This window comes from Mustela lutreola, chromosome 15 (genome assembly GCF_030435805.1).
Source record: "Mustela lutreola isolate mMusLut2 chromosome 15, mMusLut2.pri, whole genome shotgun sequence".
Classification (NCBI taxonomy): Eukaryota; Metazoa; Chordata; class Mammalia; order Carnivora; family Mustelidae; genus Mustela; species Mustela lutreola.
Window position 1 is genome coordinate 16,021,787 of NC_081304.1, and position 21,497 is coordinate 16,043,283.

The 21,497-nt window shown below is 35.0% G+C and overlaps 2 protein-coding genes across 2 annotated transcripts in view; both read right to left on the reverse strand.

Moving 5' to 3' along the window:
• LOC131816701 (uncharacterized) overlaps positions 1 to 15,275 on the reverse strand; it is an 85,843-nt gene extending 70,568 nt beyond the window's left edge. Inside the window, exons 1-7 of the mRNA XM_059149640.1 lie at positions 15,215 to 15,275; positions 14,574 to 14,627; positions 13,373 to 13,477; positions 9,378 to 9,431; positions 8,715 to 8,819; positions 6,909 to 6,962; positions 5,996 to 6,100 (exon numbers count right to left, since the gene is read on the reverse strand). Of these exons, the coding sequence (XP_059005623.1) occupies positions 5,996 to 6,100; positions 6,909 to 6,962; positions 8,715 to 8,819; positions 9,378 to 9,431; positions 13,373 to 13,477; positions 14,574 to 14,627; positions 15,215 to 15,275 (538 nt within the window). The remainder of the gene's footprint in view (positions 1 to 5,995; positions 6,101 to 6,908; positions 6,963 to 8,714; positions 8,820 to 9,377; positions 9,432 to 13,372; positions 13,478 to 14,573; positions 14,628 to 15,214) is intronic.
• Positions 15,276 to 15,952: 677 nt separating this feature from the next.
• The window catches only part of LOC131816702 (uncharacterized), a 112,842-nt gene continuing 107,297 nt past the window's right edge, over positions 15,953 to 21,497 (reverse strand). Inside the window, exon 45 of the mRNA XM_059149641.1 lies at positions 15,953 to 16,029. Within this exon, the coding sequence (XP_059005624.1) occupies positions 15,953 to 16,029 (77 nt within the window). The remainder of the gene's footprint in view (positions 16,030 to 21,497) is intronic.

The window sequence follows — 21,497 nt, forward strand, 5'->3', positions numbered from 1 at the left end:
CAAGACGGTGACATAGGTTGTTCTCAACTTCAGTCCCCCGCATAAAAAGACCATCTTGCAAGTATCCATAGACAAGTCACCATTATGAAAATCCCAGAATATAGGGTATGAGAATAAGGGTGAAGTACCTTCCTGAACTATAGAGACTGAGAAGGACTGCCTTAGAAGGGTAAGGGAACCGGCTACACTCGAACTGTACTACCCCTCTCTCAGGCTGGTATAGTGCTGCACTGAGAGGGCCTCCCAGAGCTACATTTTCTCTGTTGGGAAAAAGAGAGCCCAAGGTGGACATCTAACTCCTCCAGAATTGTGGGTTGCTTCCTGGAAGACCCAGTTGGGTCTTGTCCCATAGATAATGTGGGAGGAATCTGTGGGACTTGACCAATGGAGATCAGATTGAAATGGGGAAAGGGAGAATGGCTTATAGAAACCAGAATTTGGATCTTGGCAGACTGTTTCTCCTAGCAGCAGTACCTGAGTAGCTATCGTAGACAGTGGCTTTGCCCATCTACAGAGCCAAGCTGGTTGCTTGGGGACTCTGCCTGATTTGGGTCCCCAGCCAATAAGCCACCCTGGTCTTGTGGCCTGTTCTGCCACCCCACCCAGGTAAAAAGGCAAATTCATGGCCTCTGCCTATTGCTGAGTATAGCCTTCTGTCCCACATGACCAGGAAATCTATTGAGAGGATTCCAGAGGCTGTGTAGGTCACCCTACAGTTCCACTTGCAGCAGTGCCTGAGTGAAGAGCCCAGCCATTGGCTCTGCCCATCTGTAGACAAACCCACATCTAACATCATACTCAGTAGTGAAAGGTTGAAAGCCTTTTCTCTAAAATCAGGAATAAGACAAAGGTGCTCATGTCCACTATTTCTATTCAACACAGTACTCTTAAGTCTTAGCCAGAAAAATTAGGCAAGATAAAGAAATAAAAGGCATCAGAACCAGAAAGGAAGAGTAAAATTGTCTCTATTTGCAGATCACATGATTTTAGATACATAAAATCCTAAAGACTAGAAAACAAAACAAAACAAAACAAAAAACAACCAAACCCAACAAATCTTGTTAGATTTAATCAATGAATTCACTAAAGATGCAGGATGCAAAATCAACATATAAAAATCAGTGGTGTTTCTCTACACTAGTAATGAATTATCAGAAAAAGAAATAAAGAAAACAATCTCATTTACAATAGCATCACAAACAAGGGCTTAGGAATAAATTTGGAAGAGACACACACTAAATGGAAAGATATCCTGTGTTCAAAGACTGGAAAAATTAATAATGCTAAAATGTCCATACTAAGTCAAAGCTGCCTACAAATTCAATGCAATTCTCATCAGGAGTCCAATGGCATTTTTGACAGATATATAAAACATAACCCTAAAATTCATTTGGAATCACAAAAGCCAAACCAATCCTCAGAAGAAGAAAAAAGCTGGAGTATCACACTTCTTTATTTCAAACTGTATTACAAATCTATAGTAATCAAAAGAGTATGGTATTGACATACAACACACATGCTTTAGACCAATGAAATAAAATTAATGGCTTAGATATAAACTCATACATACATGGCCAACAAATATCTGGCAAGGGAGCTAAGAATACTCAGTGGAGAAAAGGAAGTGTCTTCATTAAATGGTTCTTGGAAAATTGGGTATTTCCATGTTAAAGAATGAGATTAGACTCCTGTCTTAGACCATTTACAAAAATTAACTCAAAATGAACTAAAGACTTAAATGTAAGACCTGATAATGATAAAACTCCCAAGGGAAATTGAGAAAAAGTTCCTTGATGCTGGTCTTGGCAATGATTTTTTTGGATGTGACACCAAAGCACAAGCAACAACATAAAAAATAAACAAGTGGGACTACATCAGACTGAAAAGCTTCTCTGCACAGCAAAAAAAAAAAAAAAAAAAAAAAAAACAATCAACAAAGTAAAAAGGTAACCTATAGAATGGAAGAAAATATTTATGAACCATGTATCTGGTAAGAGGTTAATATCCATATAGTTAATATCCATAATATCTATATAGGAAACTGATATACATCAACAGCATAGAAATATTAAAAAAAAAAAAAAAAAAAAGCTAAAAATGGGTGAAAGACCCGGAAAGTTATTTTCCCAAAGAAGATATTCAAATAGCCAACATGTCTATGAGAAAGTGGCTCATCCTCACTAATCATCAGGGAGATGCAAATCAAAACCACAGCGAGATATCATCTCACACCTGTGAGAATGGCTAGTATCAAAAAGACTAGAGATAGTATTCCATTGTGTATATATACCACATCTTCTTGATCCATTCATCTGTTGATGGACATCTAGGTTCTTTCCATAGTTTGGCAATGGAATACTATGCAGCCATCAAAAGAAATGAAATCTTGCCATTTGCAACAACATGGATGGAACTAGAGCGTATCATGCTTAGCGAAATAAGTCAAACAGAGAAAGACAACTATCATATGATCTCCCTGATATGAGGAAGTGGTGATGCAACATGGAGGCTTAAGTGGGTAGAAGAAGAATAAATGAAACAAGATGGGATTGGGAGGGAGACAAACCATAAGTGACTCTTAATCTCACAAAACAAACTGAGGGTTGCTGGGGGGAGGGGGTTTGGGAGAAGGGGGTGGGATTATGGACATTGGGGAGGGTATGTGATTTGGTGAGTGCTATGAAGTGTGTAAACCTGGTGATTCACAGACCTGTACCCCTGGGGATTAAAATATATGTTTATAAAAAATAAAAAATTTAAAAAAAAAAAAAGACTAGAGATAATAAGTACTGGCAAGGACATGGGGAAAAGGGAACCCTTGTGTACTGTTGGTGAAGGTGAAAATTGGTACAGCCAGGCGCCTGGGTGGCTCAGTGGGTTAAGCCTCTGCCCTCAGCTCAGGTCATGATCTCTGGGTCCTGGGGTAAAGCCCTGCATCAGGGTCTCTGCTCAGCAGGAAGCCTGCTTCCCCCCATCTCTCTGCCTGCCTCTCTGCCTACTTGTGATCTCTCTCTCTCTCTCTGTTATATAAATTAAAGGAAAAAAAAAAAAGAAAATTGGTACAGCCAATGTGAAATATATGAAGGTTCCTCAAAAAATTAAAACAGAACTATCATGTGATCCAGCAATTACAGTTCTGTGTATACGTCCAAAGTTAACAAAATCACTATCTTGAAGAGAGATCTGTACCCCCACATCCACTGTAGCATAATTTACAACAGCAAAGACATGGAAACAACTTAGGCATCTATCAGTGGATGAATGGATAAAGAAAATATTGTGTTTATATACAATGAAATATTATTTAGTTATAAATAAGAAGAAAATCTACCATTTGCAATAATATGGATAGACCTTGAGGGCTAAGTGAAATAAAACAGACAGAGAAAGGCAAATACTGTATGATCTCCTTTATATGTTTAATCTTAAAAAACCCCACAAACTCATGATTTTTTTTTTCTTTTCCTACTTCTGGATAACTGTGTTATTTAAGAAAGTCTCCCTCAACTTAATGTTACAAAATAGTCCTCCAATTTTTCCCAATAATTAATTTATTTATATTTTATATTTAGAGCTTCAATTCACATAGGAAGCATTTTTGTTTATACTGTAATGTAAGGCGGTTTCTAATTTTTTCTTTTAGACAGATAGCCAATACTATTTTTTAAATTTATTTTTTATTTATTTTCAGCATAGCAGTATTCATTATTTTTGCACAATACCCAGTGCTCCATGCAATCCATGCCCTCCATAATACCCACCACCTGGTACCCCAACCTCCCACCCCCCGCCCCTTCAAAACCCTCAGATTGTTTTTCAGAGTCCATAGTCTCTCATGATTCACCTCCCCTTCCAATTTCCCCCAACTCCCTTCTCCTATCTATCTCCCCATGTCCTCCATGCTATTTGTTATGCTCCACAAATAAGTGAAACCATATGATAACTGACTCTCCCTGCTTGACTTGTTTCACTCAGCATAATCTCTTCCAGTCCCGTTCATGTTGCTACAAAAGTTGGGTATTCGTCCTTTCTGATGGAGGCATAATACTCCATAGTGTAAATGGACCACATCTTCCTTATCCATTCGTCCGTTGAAGGGCATTTTGGTGCTTTCCACAGTTTGGCGATTGTGGCCATTGCTATTTTATTTTATTTTAATTTTTTAAAGATTTTCTTTATTTATTTGATGGACAGAAATCACAAGTAGGCAGAGAGGCAGGCAGAGAGAGAGGAGGAAGCAGACTCCCTGCTGAGCAGAGAGCCTGATGTGGGGCTCAATCCCAGGACCCTGAGATCATGACCTGAGCCACCCAGGTGCCCCAGCTAATACTATTTTAAAATCATTCTTTAATATGAATCAAGATAGCCATTATACTGGGCTCTATTTTAAACTATTTTGTTACATCTATTTATTTATTTATTACTTGCCAATGAAATTTTTTTTGATTACATAGTAGTTTTATAGTAAGTGCTAATATATGACAAGGCAAATCTCCATTCTAGTTTTCTTTTTTCATAATTTTCTTGGCTATAGTTGGGAATTTCTTTTTTCATTTGTTCTTTTAAATCATTTCTAAGTTCTTATGATAACACCCCACTGGGATTCTGAAAATTTTATATTAAATTAAATATTTTATAGTAAGTAAATATTTCTGAGAGGAAAGTGTTAAAGCAGATGGTCTACAATCCATTAACTTCCCTTACTGAGGGGGATGCCTTTGGAGGAAAGAAAAGAAGGTAAGTGACTTTAATATCTTTGTCAAATGATCCTCTAGATAAACAGACTAATGATATTTGCTATAGGAAGAGGCTTTATGTTAGAAATGCCTTTAACAGTAGGTCTCCATGCTATTTGTTATGCTCCACAAATAAGTGAAACCATATGATAATTGACTCTCATGGACTCTGAAAAACAATCTAAGGGTTTTGAAGGGGTGGGGGGTGGGAGGATGGGGTACCAGGTGGTGGCTATTACAGAGGACATGGATTGCATGGAGCACTGGGTGTGGTGAAAAAATAATGATACTGTTATGCTGAAAATAAATTAATTAATTTAAAAAAACCCAGTAGGTCTCTAGCTAAGAATAACCTACAGTAAATAGAGCCCATGACTTATGAGGCATGGCTCACTGGAAATGTAACACAGTCTATAGAACTCTCTGAAGAGGCTTCATAATTTAAATCCTTCTGTTGTGTAAGGCGACCTTGTGGTCTTCGTACAGAGACTTCATCTATTCTGGGTCAGAATGGTATGTCCAACATGGGAAGAAAGAAAACTATGGAGCTGTCTTTGACATCTTGGACCTGTTTTGATTTTTTGATGCTTTTATCCTTGACATTATTTAGTAAAGCTTGATACTTGATAAGATCTCTGTTTCATGTGAGTCTGATTTAACATATCTGATCCTGTATGTTAGTGCTTCAAGGACATTAATTTTTTGTTTTATGTTCCATTTAAGATTTTATAGTTTTCTTCATATGAATCATATTTCTTCTTTTTTATGTTCAGTTTGCCTATTTCTTACAAAATTCATTCCTAGATATTCTATGGTTTGATATTTTCCCCATTTCTATTTCTACTTGTTTATTGTGAGCTTAGGGAAAGCAATTAAGTTTTTGCACATTTATCTCATGTTGAGCCAACCTGAACAAAAATGTCTTATTGAAGACTCAATAGTTTTAATAGATTTCCTTTAGGTTGTGTGCTTCTTGGGTTTCCTAGACACATGATCATGTCACCTGAAACTAAAGATAATATTGTGTCTTTCCTGATACTATTTAATATTACTTTCTCACTGAAGTAGCTATAACTTTTAAAATAATGTTGTGTGGCAGTAACATCAGTAGGCATCTGTGCCTTGTTCCTCATTTTAGGGTTCTCCAGGATTTTGAGCATTTATTATACCACTAACTACATCTAGTGTTAGAGATGATCATCTACAAGACAGAAAAAAGTCCCTTTTAGGAACTGACAATAGTTATCTGTTATCCATACCATCAGCAGGTAGATTTTTTCTCAGCTGTGCAAGTTCTTTTTCCGTGAGCTTGATACCCATTTTTTCCAGAAGAGGTATCAGGTTGTTGATACCAACTTTTCCTCCTTAAGAAAGGCAGAAAAGGAACAGGAGAGTAACTAAATGATCTAAAACGTGAAAAATACATTCATGCCTTTGAATGTTTTTAATGAGTATGTATAGATATTTATAATAAAAGAGACGACAAAAAATATGATTTGTTTCTTTGGATTGTTACTGACAGTCCTGATAAGACTATAATTTTCATTTGACTTTTCCAAGAGGACAAAGAAAGTAAGTAGGAAAAATGGAAATGGAATACATTTCTCTTTCTTTCTCTGTCTCTTTTATTTTTAGGTATACTGTCCCTTATTTTATTTTTTAATTTTTTTTTCATTTCTTTTCAGCGAAACAGTATTCATTGTTTTTGCATACATTTCTTTAAAACCTATATTGGTGACAAATATACATAGAAAAGGAGTTCTTAACAAGATTATCAGACTTAATGGCAACTGGCACCTACTCGTTCATTATTTCTAATAGTCCTAACACACAGTAAGAAGTATTTATTTAATTGCTCAGACTCCAAGATTGGCTGTTGTTTGTTGCTGGACAACTTTCCTAATATGGGAAAGTGAAGCTAATCCTCTACTTCAATTTTGCTGCACATATCCAGATACCAGTTATTTATTTTGGAACAAAATCAGGAAAATTTCAAGTATGTTATTTCCTATGAAGATAAAAATACAGACGCTATTTCTCTGTCAAGTGAAAATATATGGAAAGAAGCAAAAGTAAGGCCTAAAAATATAAAGAGAGACACAGGACTCAAAATACTTAGCAAAGCCTAAAGATTTCAGACAAAAACAACAATATCTTAGAATTCTTACTCACTTTTTAAAGACTTCATGGCCTCTAATATCCCATTTTGATATACCCTTCCATCATCTGTTTAAAAAAAATGGAGCTGGTTTATGATACAGGGAAATTTATAAGGGAATACATGAGAATACAATTTATTTCTTATATTTAAAAAGAATAACAATTTGTCCAAGAATTTTATTGTTTTACCTTGAAGTAGCACTAAAGGAATGTGAAATCTTTAAATGTACAAATGTACACTTTGTCTCATAAGACTATTTTTAGCAGAATTCTATCATGCTGAAATACACATGGTTGTAAAAAAAAGTGTCTAAGGTATTTCACACCCATTTACACACACACATGTTGATGTTCCTTGTCCAGTGTCCATTCTTACATTAGGTTGTCTTTTTACTTACCATAAAGGTCTTTAAGAAGCTCTTCATTATGTCTTTGTCATACCTGACGCAAATGCTTTTTTTAAAATTGTGGTTTGTTCTTTTTTTGATGCAGAGGTTTTAAATCTTGTGAATTTATTATTTCTGGGTATTTGATGGTAATATTTCTGCAAGTGATTCAGGAAGAAAGTGTGCATGCACATGTGTGTGTGTGTGTGTTGGGGAGAAAGGGAGGGTGTGAATAAATGATAAAACAAATGGGTAAACTGAACAAATTGGTCAATCTGGATAAAGGGAGTTCTTTGTACTATTCTTAAGACTTTTCTGTAAGTTTGAAATTATGTCAAAATAGAAATAAAAAGTTAAAATAATAGGAACCAAAACCCCCAACCATCTAAAAATACTAAAATCATTTTAAAGCAACATTTGGGTCATTGCTTACCTTATCATGGCAGGTTTTTACTGGAGAGTTCAGAGTCTCAAGCCAAAATCTATATGACACTGACAGAGATTTATTAATTTTTAATTGTAGCTTTTTATTTTAATATGGTTTGAGACTTACAGAAAATGGCAAAAATAGTACAAAAAATTTTTACTCTTCACCCAGATTTTTCAAGTGTTAACATTTTACCATTTTGTTTTGTCATCCTTTCTGTATGTGAATGTTCCTTTTTTTCTGAATGTTTGTGAGTTGCAGACACAATGCCCTTAATCCCTGAATCCTTTAGTGTGTATTTTCTTTAAAAAAAGCATGCAACTGATGTCTCACTAAATTCTACCTCTGAAACTAATAATATAGTATATGTTGATTTAATTGAATTTAAATTGAAATTTAAAAATATATATACATACATATATACACACACATATATACACTTCTCACACAACCACCATATAATTATCCAAATTAAAAGATTAAAATTGGTGCAGTACACCAATGCAGTACCTAACTAATGCACAAAATTTACTCAATTTCACCAATTGCTCCACTGATGTCATCTATAACAATTAAGCATTAAGTTGTCATGGCTCTTTATTTTTTTTTAAGACTTTATTTATTTGAGAGAGCAAAAACACAAGCAGTGGGGAGGGACAGAGGGTGAGGGAGAAACAGATTCCCCACTGAGCAGGGAGCCCAAGGCAGGAATCATGACCTGAGCCAAAGACTGATGCTTAACTGACTGAGCCACCAAGCGCCCCCTCTTGATATCCTTTAATGGGGGACAATTCATCAATCTTTGTATTTTATGATTTTCACATTTTTGGAGAGTACAAAACATTCACTTTGTAAAACAACCTGGCTGACAGGTTTTTAAAAATAACCCGAAGTTTCTATTTTCCAGTAGTCTTTAGGTATTAAATTCTAAAGCTTTAGGCTTTTGCTCTCAGGCTTGTACAGAGTCTAGTTGTTAAGGTTCTGGCTGCCTTTTTTTAGGCTTACCGCTAATGGGCAGTGCTTTCACCAGCTTTGTATATTCAGGATCAGTGAGTTGAATCCCCATATTTTTCAGTACGTTTTCCAAGTTATCCAAATCAACCTTTTCACCTTCAAAAAGTTAGAGATAGGTGTACATATTATTGATGATCTCACGTTTTCGGTTGAATAACAAAAGCACAGCACAGTCCTCATTCATTACATAGTATGGAAATCTTAGTTGATCTTTCAGTACTAATAGGTAAGGGGATCTTTTTAACTTTGGGGAAAAATAAATTCATTTCTATTACTGTTCAAGTTAATTCACAGAGGTGGCTAATGTAAGAAAGTGTTATGTGATTTTATTAATAATGTAATTGTTGACACTGTTAACTCAATCCTTTGAAAATTCACAGTGCCATTTCCTGTGCCTGCTTAGAGTTTCATGCAGGGAAACATTTTATTAGGAAGTAAAATTCTATAGGATGCAGGATCTTACTAAGATTTAGTCTTATAGGTATTTTTTTGTATTGTTTTACTTTTACTTCCTTTTGCCAAACTTAAATTTATATAATCTAAGAAAAAACTTTCTATTGGATCTAGTGGTAGAATACTTGAAAAACACCACAGAAAAACAGAAACTATTATAAAGCTGTGGGGCCCCCAGTTTATTACTAAAGTATCACTAACCTGTGAAAGATTTCACTGCATCCATAACCTGTTCCATAGCAACTTTCCCATCAACTGAAAGACAACATACAATTATATTCATATGTAACACTAGAGATGAGAAATTAAGCCAAAAGAATTTAGTAATTATTACCTGTTCTAGAATCTTATTCTATTTTCCCCCTTCATTAGTGTGAAGAGAAAGGTTTTACACTTCACAAACACAGTTAATGTGACTTTAACTTTTTTCCTTTAAGATATTAAAACTTTTAGTCATAAAAGAATGATATATAAAGGAAATCCCTTCTATCTTAGTTGCTTTTTAGCATTTAGATCTTAGAAAATTATTATTTACCAATGCTATTGTGGAAAAAACAAAAAATTTAATATCTACAATATTTCAATGTTTTAAGTTTGGAAAATTTCCATTCATGTAAAGCCAGCCCACACTCACTACTTATTCATTATTACAATTAAACTGAAAAGACTTCATCAACCCTTTAAATTATATGTGCAAGTCAGAAATGATTTAAGTCATACTAGAGGTTAACTATAGCCTTCAGATATATAATAGATATTCAATGGTTTGTTGCATTAGCTTTTTTTTTTTAAGATTTATTTATTTATTTATTTGAGAGAGAGCATGCAAGTGAGTAAGCACGTGGGTGGGGAGGAGCAAAGTGAGAGGGAGAGAGAGAATCTCAAGCAGACTCCCCACTGATGACGGAGCCTGAGCTGGGACTTGATTTCATAACCCTGAGATCATGATTTGAGCCAAAACCAAGAGTTTTATGCTTAACCAACTGAGCCACCAGCTGCCCCTATATCAGTTTTTAAACGGACAAGAAAGTATAAAAATTACTTAGAATTAGCTCACTAAGTCAGAATTTCAACTGTATTGTGTTTCTAGAAAGAGAAAAGCAGCAAAAATACGTTTGCACCTTTATTTTGCACTATTGTTTGACTAACAGCAGAAGACAAAATTAGTGAAACATGAACTACATTATTGAGAAAATACAACTAATAAGGGCAATACAAAAATCCACCATGATCTCACACAGGCATTTTGAGCCGAAAGAAGGTCTTCAAGGCAAAAGTTGATTGGCTCACATCTAGAATCATGTTTCTCTATATGTTAGTGTAAATTCAAGCCACAAACAAAATAAGGAAACAAAACACACATGTTGCACGAGTGGATCAAAAATAATGGAAAATCATCACCACTTCCTCATAAAGTAATTTAACAAAATGTCTTCTATAAAGAGCTTATCTCTGACAAATGGAACCTAGAAATGGCAAAGATGCCACTGAACACCATCAGAATAAGGCGAGAAAAAACTGACTTGCCCAATGGGAGTAGCTAGGTAGGAAATGTTCTAGGGGAGATATTTCTTGGCCTTATTGGAATCTTCTAAGGTTAACATATTCTAGTTCTTGCGCTTCTGGAAAGGAATTGCTTTGTGAACAGTCACACTTCAACTTTATTTAACATTTCTTAAAAACCAGGGCTTGTTTCTTTTTTTAAAAATTACATTCAATTAGCCAACATACAGTATTATCATTTGTTTTTGATGTAGTTGTCAATGACTCATTAGTTAACATCCATGGGAATCCCTAAAGCCTTCAAGTAGGGAGAACATGTTAAACATGCTGGCCCAAATTACGGATAACTTTGCTCTGTGACAAGTGTCTATAAGGGAACAAAAAAGGTGATATAATATCTCTTTCTCTGTATTGTAAATAGCTGGGGGAACATGGTCTCTGAAAATTTAAAGCAATCTTGGGTGAAATTTTAATCATTATTATACTCATTAGGGCTTTCTGTGTTTCTCCCTTATTTATTTCCATTTGACCCTTTTATTTATTTATTTTTATTTTTATTTTTTTAATAGTTTTTTTTCTTTTTTATATTAATTTATTTATTTTCAGCATAACAGCATTATTTTTTCACCACACCCAGTGCTCCATGCAACCCGTGCGCTCTATAATACCCACCACCTGGTACCCCAACCTCTCACCCCCCCCCCCCGCCACTTCAAACCCCTCAGATTGTTTTTCAGAGTCCAATGTCTCTCATGATTCACCTCCCCTTCCAATTTCCCCCAACTCCCTTCTCCTCTCTAACAACCCTTGTCCTCCATGATATTTGTTATGCTCCACAAATAAGTGAAACCATATGATAGTTGAGTCTCTCTGTTTGACTTATTTCACTCAGCATGATCTCTTCCATTTGACCCTTTTAAATTCTCTTACATTCCAGTCACAGGTGCTGGCCTCTGCACCCTCTTTCCACATTTTTTTTTCTCCTTCCTTGCCTCCCTCCTGGCCCTTCACCAATCCTGATGACATTCTCAGCAATGTGTAGACTTCACAGTATAAGAAATCACTAACATAGATTGATGTAAATGTCAAGAGAAATGTTTGTTCTTACTTTAGTATTGGGTCCTACTCAAAGTTTTTCTAAATGATTCGTATCAAGTAAACATTTTGCAAAGGTTTGCAAATATAATCCCATAAGCTTTTAGAGGGACTTAATAACAATCATCATGATTATAATAATAACAGATGATAATAATAATAAGAAACTTCATTGAACTATTATGTGCCAGGCACTGGTCTCATTTAATCCCTATAAAAAACTCTTATTAAGTAGGTGGTATTAATATAACCCTTTCATAGATGAAGAAACTAAGGCATAGAAACAGTAAGAGGACACAAATTTTAAGCAGACGGTTCAGAATTCAAACCTAGTCTGTCTGGCTCAAGAGTCTGTGTCTTTAACCAATGTACTGATGTGTCTCTGAATGATCCTTCACCATCGGAGGCTCACCATCAACATCAGAGGAGCTGCCTCACCTAAGATTATGTCCCCTCTCAGAGAACAGCCTACATCCAATGACTGGTTGGTGCGGGCACAAAGGCCCAACCCCTGTGGGATCAGCAGAGGCTTCTGTAGCAACCATACTGCCCAATCCTGCTTCCCTCACTCTCTTATAGGTATTGTCCTAAGAGTATTCCCCAAGAAACCTCTTGCATATAAATCTCTGTTACAGGTCTGTTTCCTGGGATCAAACAAATGGCAGGTTACAAAGAAAATATGCCAACTAAAATTACATACACCTCGTTCATCAATTCTGAAATATGAATAGGGAGGTTAGGAAAAGTCTCATTGTTTCCATCTTTCAACTGGGATTTCAAGCTCCTGAACACTACATACACTCATGGAGACTTGCTCAGAGATGTGGGAATCCACAGTGCCAGGAATAGGAGAAACATGACATACTTCCTAGAGTCACCACAATGGTTTTCCTCTGCAGTAGCTGCCATCTGTGGTGGAGGAGCAGTCATGTTCATTACTCCTTGTTCCTTTTAACTCTTTATTTTGAATAGCTACAGAAAATATGACCATCACTATTTAAGAGAATTCCTATCAGCACTTTAATAATTTTCAATGATTATAGTTTCTTCCTTCTATTCCTCATTATATCCTACTTTCATTCCTCCTCATCTTCCTCTTACTTTATCTCTTTCACTGTTTCCTCTTTTCTGATTTATTCTTTTTCTCTGCCCTGCCAGTAGTCCTGGGAATTTCCCTGAGCCCAGCTCCACAGTGCAAAAAGCTGTCATGAAGTTGATGAGACTGATGAGAGAAAAGATTCTTACATTAAGCCTATTTTTTCTTGTAATTTTCCCAAAAGGGCTCTTTGATTCCAAATAATCATACTCTAGGGTTTTTGAAACAAGATGGGATTGGGAGGGAGAAAAACCATAAGTGACTCTTAATCTCACAAAACAAACTGAGGGTTGCTGGGGGGAGGGGGTTTGGGAGAAGGGGGTGGGATTATGGACATTGGGGAGAGTATGTGCTTTGGTGAGTGCTGTGAAGTGTGTAAACCTGGTGATTCACAGACGTGTACTCCTGGGGATAAAAATATATGTTTATAAAAAATAAAAAATTAAAAAAAATGCACATTTTCCTGTGCTCTTGTGGAGCACAGTAATGTTTACATGTTTACCATTTTCTGGAAGATTCTGTGTCAGATCTTTAAGTTCCTCTTCTGTGAGGTTCATGCCCATATTTCCCAGAACTGTGTCCAGCTTGTTGACATCAACCATTCCTCCTTGGGAAAGAGACATGTATATAGACAAAATTTAAGGAATCCAAAAAGTGACAAAACTACTAATTCTTATGTATTATGATTAACCCATTAGCATAAGGGACTAAGACCCAAGGGTCAGTAAGTCTGATAAAATAACAAAAACCAATAACAGGCATAATAATTAAAACCTCTTCAAATAAATCTGGTTCCAAGGACTAAGCTACATAGCATAAAGTTTTAAAGGGGAAAGTTAATTAATTTGAAGGTTACAGTAGATCCCCCCTCCTTATCTGCAGTTTAGCTTTCCACAGTTATACACTGTCAGCCATGGTCTGGAAGCAGATATCTTCCTGACCTCAGAAGGTCAATAGTAGCCCAATGATACATCACAACGCCTACGTCATTCACATCCTCTCATCTCATCATTATAGGCATTTTACCGCCTCACATCATCACAAAAAGAAGGATGAGTACATAGTACTATAAGCTATTTAGAAAGAGAAAGAGACATTCATATAACTTTTATTATAGTATATTATTATAGCTGTTCTATTCTATTATTAGTTACTATTGTTAATCTCTTACTGCACTTAATTTATAAATTAAATTTTATCAGAGGAATATTTGTATAGGAAAAATAGTATATATGGGGTTCAGTACTATTCATGGTTTCAGGCATCCACTGGGGCTCTTAGAACACATCCCTTATGAATAAGGGGAGATTACTGTAAAGTCAATTCAGTATTAGAGTCATAGGGAGACAACTTTTGTATTTTTTTAACCAATAAGTGAAGTTTACTTTTGTTAGCTAAAACTCCAGCTAATTTCTACTAATGACCAGATTACCTGCATAACTGAATCATTACTTAATTTAAAAAAATTACAGACAGGTTTCATTCATTTTTTTCCTCTGAGTTCAAAAAAAGTCCCTAAGAGTATGAGATTTCTTCCTAGCACATGAAAGTAAAAATACAATAGCAAATTACGGTCTTACAAAGGAGTGTAAGATCAATATAGATGCCCAGTTATACCCAAAATTTAGTGACTAGGAAAGAGTGGAAATAAAATACTTGACAGATTTCAGATCTATCTGTATTTTCTCACAATTCTTACCCACCTCTAAGAGACTTAACAGCATCCATTAGCCTATTTTGATAGATCTTTCCATCTGCTGTAAGAAATTGCACAATTAGGGTCACAAATTATGTAGAAATTCACTAAGATAAAATATAAGATCTAGAATTTTAAAAAGATATATTTAATTAATTACACTAGAGTGCTCGCTTTGGCAGCACATATATGATTACTTACACTAGAAATACCCACTTTACTCTAAAACAAGGACATCAAGAAATAAAGAAGATACACAATGCAGACATTCCACCTAATCATGAGCAGTAGAGGCAGCTACTCTTGGCTAATTAAACACATTCTTCTTCATTTCTTGCTTTGACTTATCCTTCTTTACCTCTAGTGCATACTTTCTGTTTCTCATATTCACAGTTTAATGGTTTTTTGCCTCTCAGTGGACTCAAAAGTGACGATATGAATTTTTTTCCCTTAATGGCAGGATCCATGACTGCTGTATTTGTGATTCCTAAACTGAAATGGAACTTCTTGATTCTGAGGCAGAATAAGGTCATGCTTAATATTTCAAGATACATATTCTTCCTTCCACGATCAAATAAAGACAATGTTTAAACTTTTCACAAATATGTATGTTCCCTTAAAGTCTATACGAGTATTTGAAATTCTTACCAGTTACTGGTAGATTTTTCAGGAGCGTCAACAATTCCTTTTTTGTGAGCTCTAGTCCCATATTTCCTAGACTGTCTCTCACATCACTGGCATCAATCTCCCCTCCTTCAAAAACACAAGATGGTATCAGATAAGAACTTTAAGGATGACCTAATTTCAAAATGTGAAAAAAAATCATCTGATCCTATTCATGTGAACTCCACTGCTTGATGAAGGCAGAGTAGACATATCTAGTTACATAACCAGTAGCATTCATGCAAATAAATCCCTTCCCTTAACACTACTAAAATGACCCACGTTCTATTAATGGAGATAAAATAATAATTACAGAAAGTATGGGCTATCAACACAAGAAAAGAAGGTTTACATATTTTTCTAGTGAATTAGGATTTTATTAGGATTGATCCAAATAATTCTGTCATCAGATTAGACAATGTTTCTGATCATCTTTAAATAATATAATCACCTATATCTTTATTAGAGCTTTACTTTACTATTCATTGATTTGATCTAGAATATTTTCCCCCAACATAGGAAAAGTGATAATGTCAAGTTCAAAAAACAAAGAATTTGCTACCAAGACACAGAACTGAAATTTTATTACTAAAGTATAGATGAGCAAAAGCCCAACTCTAAGAAATTAGATTTAAAAAATTCTATCAGATGAAAGATAAAATGGTAGAATAAACAAGTAGTAAAAAAATCTTTAAAATATAATTTTGAGAAAAATTTATACTCTTAGGCTAGTATCAACTTCTCACCTGTAAGAGCTTTCACACCATCCATCAACTTATCAAAATCAACCTTCCCATTACCTATAAGAAAAGGTAAAAATAAGAATAATAAAGTGATCCAGGCTCAGAGGAACAATGTATGAAATCCCTATATTGTGAAAGTCTACTTTTTCTCATTGTGCCCTATGTTAATCTTCAACTTACAAATCCTGGTTTTCAGAACTTCTATAATAGAACACATGCCATATTCCCTATCAGAGACCAGTGAACTATGGAACACTGGCCAAATCCAGCCCACGATCTTTTTTTTTAAGGTCCATATATCTTTTTATTTTTTTATCACTTATTTTTATATGGTCCATGAGCCAAGAATCGTTTTTACATTTTTAAATGGTTGAAAAACCCAAAAGGATGTTATTTGTGACACATAAAAAACCTATAAAAAAACTGTTAAAGACTTTGTTCATCTCATATAGGTAAATTTCCCTTCCTTTCTTATTTTCCAATACTTTTATTTATTTAGTCACTATATATTTAGCCAAGACAAGTGGCCAAAAAGTCCCTATAAATGGTGTGGTGTGGTGTTTAACAGGGTCACAAAAGTCATCACTGAAGCTCCTAGCTTGGCTTGCCACATTTCCACAGATTTTGATGGTAATGAGACAATAAACATAAATGGGTTTAGACAGTTACTTATAAACTAGAAGCAAGATCAGCACAGGGTCGAGCCTTGCCTCTTTCATCCCAAGATACATCACTGAACCAGCTGGGCCAAATGACTGGCACATACAATAAGTTGTTTTACTGCTGAGGAGCTCACTCAAAACTGTAATCAACTAGTTCTACGGACTTACACAGAACCCTGCAGCTGTACCCTAAGGGAGAGAGGGGGAAAGTTCGTGTTCAACAGAAACTAGGCAGATGGGTGAGAAATGAACTTGTAACAGTCTCCTGCAGATAGGGAAACAGATAGAGAAACTGGTGGCAGCTTCTCACGAGGCTGCTTACCTCCCCTTGTTCTGCGAGGAATCATGAAGCTTTCAACTAAGACTTAGGTTGTGGGTATTACAGAGGGCACGGATTGCATGGAGCACTGGGTGTGGTGAAAAGATAATGAATACTGTTATGCCGGAAATAAATAAAAAATAAATTAAAAAAAGACTTAGGTTAGATTTGCCTCAAGATGTATTTATGTGGCCTATGTGGAGATAAGCAAAGTTGTCAGAAAAGAGCCATTTCCCTCAAGTTACATACCTAATATTTGAAATATGTTAGGTCACAAGGGTACAAAGATGATTAAAGTATACTTTCTACTATTACTTCAGAGTTTAGAAAAACTGGTATGCTGAGTAAATAAAATTCAGAGAAAGTGTACAGTTATGGAAGACTCCTGTTCCAATTGCCTGAAGTTTTCCCATACATGCCACATACTAATTTTCCTTTTCCCTATATAACAAATTAAGCAAAATATTTTAAATATACATGTGTCCTACTTCAAAAGATAGATGAAAAACTACAATAAGAATATGAAAATCATCTAGGCCTGGAAATTTACTTTTTTTTTATCATTTAGAATGTTTATCTTATCATTTAGAATGTTTATTTTATATTTATTGAATGATGTTTAGATTCAAACAGATTTTTAAAATACTCTTATGCAAACACAGGAATATGTGAAATAAACTAGCAATTATTATAAATTCATATTTAGAGTTTAATTCTTTTGTTTTTTGTCTTTTAATTTATTATTTTTTATAATAGAGTTTAATTCTTTTTTTTTTTTTGAGTTTAATTCTTTTTAATTGCTGTTCATCTTTTCAACTCAGAATCACTGGGGCATAGATCTTTTTGAATTAACATTTTCATTTTCTTTGGGTAAATACCCAATAGTAGAATTATTGGATCATATAGTATTTCTATTTCTAATTTCTTGAGGAACCTCCATATTGTTTTCCACAGTTGCTATATCAATTTACATCCCCACCAATGGTGAGTGATAGTTCCTTTTCCTCTACGACCTCACCAACACTAGTTATTTCTTAGGTTTTTTATTTTAGTCCTTCTGACAAGTGTGAGATATTTCACTGTGGTTTTGATTTGCATTTCCCTGCTGATGAGTGATACTGAGGACCTTTTCATGTGTCTGTTGGCTATCTTATATCTTCTTTGGGAAAATGTCTTTTCAGATCCTCTGCCACTATATATATTTTTTTGGAGTTGAGTTGTAAAACTTCTTTATATACTTTGGATGCTAACCCCTTATTGGATATATCATTTGCAAATATCTTCTCCCATTTGGTAGGTTGGTTTTTTATTTCATTGATGGTTTCCTTCACTGTGCAAAAGTTTTTTATTTTGGTGTAGTCCTAATATATTATTTTTGCTTTTGTTTTCCTTGCCTTAGAAGACATATCTAGAAAAATACTGCTATGGCTGATGTCAGAGAGATGTCTGAGAGATTACCACCTGTGTTCTCTTCTAGGATTTTTATCATTTTGAGTTTTATATTTAGGTTTTAATCCATTTTTAAGAAGATTTTATTTATTTGAGAGAGAGAGGCAGTGAGAGAGAGAGAGAGAGCATGAAGGGGGGGGGGGCGGCAAGGGAGAGGGGCAAGCAGACTCCCTGCTGAGCAGGGAGCTTGATGCTGGCTCTACCCCAGGACCCTGGGATCATGACCTGAGCCACAGGCAGACACTTAATTGACTGAACTGAACCCAGGCACCTTGGTTTTTAATCCATTTTGAGTTTATTTTTGTGTATTGTATTAGAAAGTGGTCTAGTTTCAATCTGTCCAATTTCCCCAACACCATTTGTTGAAAAGACTATTCATTACGCATTGTATATTCTTGCCTCCTTTTTCATAGATTAATTGACCATATCATCATGGGTTTATTTGTGGGCTCCCTATTCTGTTCCATTGAGCCACGTGTCTATTTTGTACCAGTACCATACTATTTTGATTACTATAGCTTTATAGTATACTTTGAAAAATGGAATTGTGGTATCTCCAGCTTTGTTTTTCTTTCTTCAGATTACTTTATGTCTTTATGTTATTTATGTCTTTTGTGGTTCTATGCAAATTTTAGAATTATTTGTCCCAGTTTTGTAGAACATGCTATTGGTATCATGATAAGTATTGCACTGGATTTGTAGGTTGCTTTGGGTAGTATGGACATTTTAACAATTTTGTTCTTCCAATCCCTGAGTATGGAATATCTTTCCATTTTTTGATGTCATCTTCAAATTCTTTCACCAATGTTTCATAGTTTTTCCAAGCATATTTTACCTCTTTGGTTAAGTTTATTCCTAGGCGTTTCATTCTTTTTGGTGCAATTAAAGTTAATAAGAAATTTTGACAAGTTGCTGTTTGATGCCCATCCTTTCGTTGCTTTGAATTTTGTTCCACTTATTTTGAAGGATTTGGCAGTTTTTTTTGCCTCAACAGCAGTATATAATGTATCACAGAAAATTCTTCTGCATATGTATCATTAACAACAGGTAATAGAGATTCTCTACTTGTGGGCATGTTCCTTCCTTGGGTCCAAAAAGCATTTCACTATAGCTTTGCAATAAAATTTGGAAAAATGGAATTGTGATCATTCTTCCAATGATACATTGTCTTATTCACTAATAACAAATTTATACCTTGCCACTATTTCCATGCTTTTCCTATTTATAAAACTTTCTGTTTAATTGTTAACCAGAGCGCAAAATTTTGGAGACTTTATTTTTTTTTGATGTGTTTTTAAACAGCAATTAAACTCAACACATGTGGTACCAACAGTATACAACTTAAAGTTGTAATATGCCACAATGATGACCTAAAAGCAAGTTCACATACGCAGACCCAATGACAAGTATGTGATAACTCTATTATGTGATTGACAACAATTACAAGATGTATCCTAATGCACCTATCAAAATGTGAAAGAACATTTTTTAAATGACGAAATAGGAGGCTGGTTCTGATTCTGTCATGACATTATCAGCTCTCTACAGCTTATTTTTCCTGATGATTAGACTAAAAACTCTGAAGAAAACATGGAAAGCAACAACATTATAATACACAAGAGAACCAAAACTTGCACAAATGACTGGCAAGGGGGTAAGCCTTCTGTTTTTGTTTTTCTTTCTCTTTTCCCTAATGGCTTCGTCCTGAGGGTGGAGCCCCAGTCTCAGAACAACAAGGCAGAGTAGGAAGCTAAACTGATAAAAAACTCCATCCCCCTGGCCAGGGAAACCTGGAAAAGGAGCCCCCGCCTTCAGGTTGGAAAACATGGGGGAATTCCAGAGAGAAGAGAAAAATGGAGAAAGAGACCCCCTAATTCTATATATGAATCTGCAAATTCTTGGACTTACTTTTGAATTTTGCATGCATGGGACAGACACAAAGTATTATAGCAAAGGCTTTGAGAACTTAATTAAGGTTAAACCAGGGCCCATGTCAGACTAACCCAAGTGGCACATGCAAGATATAGACCCAAAGCAGTAAAAAAAAGCTTTGAAGAGTGAACGGAGATTGAAATCATCCAGAGAGGGAGAGATGGAATTTGTGTTCTCAATTTCAGTGAGTTGATTATCTACTAAAACAAAAACAGTGAACGTTGTTCAAGGAATTTTAACAGGACTCAGGGTCTATACAACGTAACAGTCAACAAGGTTAAGGATATAATTCAGAATTATTTAACACACAAAGAGCTAAGAAAAATGAGATCAATTACCAGGCGAAAAGGTAACCAACACATGCAACCCTGAGATGACTCAAATGTTAGAATTATATTAAAAAATTATATTAAAAATGTTTAAATCACACATTTTGATCATAGAATCCTTTATTTATAAGGGGATAACTCATAAAAGCTTTTGGAGACTCTAAAGAGCATTTGATTATTTTGTATGTTAAATCGTAAAGCAATCTAAAGGACTGATATCATCCCAAGTATGTTCTCTGACCATAACAGAGTTAAATTAGAAATGAACAACCAGGGAAGCCTGGGTGGTTCAGAGGATTAAGTCTCTTACTCTTGATTTTGGCTCAGGTCATGATCTCAGGGTCATGATCTTGAGGTCGTGAGATCAAGCCCTGAGTCTGCTTGGAAGCCTCTCTCTCCCTCTGTCCCTTCCTCCCAAAATAAATAATCTTAAAAAAAAAAAAAAGAAATGAACAACCAAAGGAAATCTAAGAACTCAAAAATATTTTGAAATCAAATAACACATTTCAAAATAGCCCATGGGTCAAAGAAGAAATTATAAGAGAAGTTAGAATATATTTTGATCTGAATGAAAATGAAATGTATGGGATGCAGTGAAGGTGGTTCTTAGAGTAAAATTTATAATCTTAAATAACTATCTTAGATCAAATCAATAATTATGGCTTTACTTAATCTAGGAAAGTAAAAGCAAGCCAAAGCAAAGTCAAGCAGAAGGAAGAAAATAAAGATGAGAGTAGATATAAAGCAACAGAAAATAGAAAAATGACAGAGAAAAATCAGTAAAACCAAAAGTTTGGTCTTTGAAAACATCACAAAAATTGGGAAATCCTAACC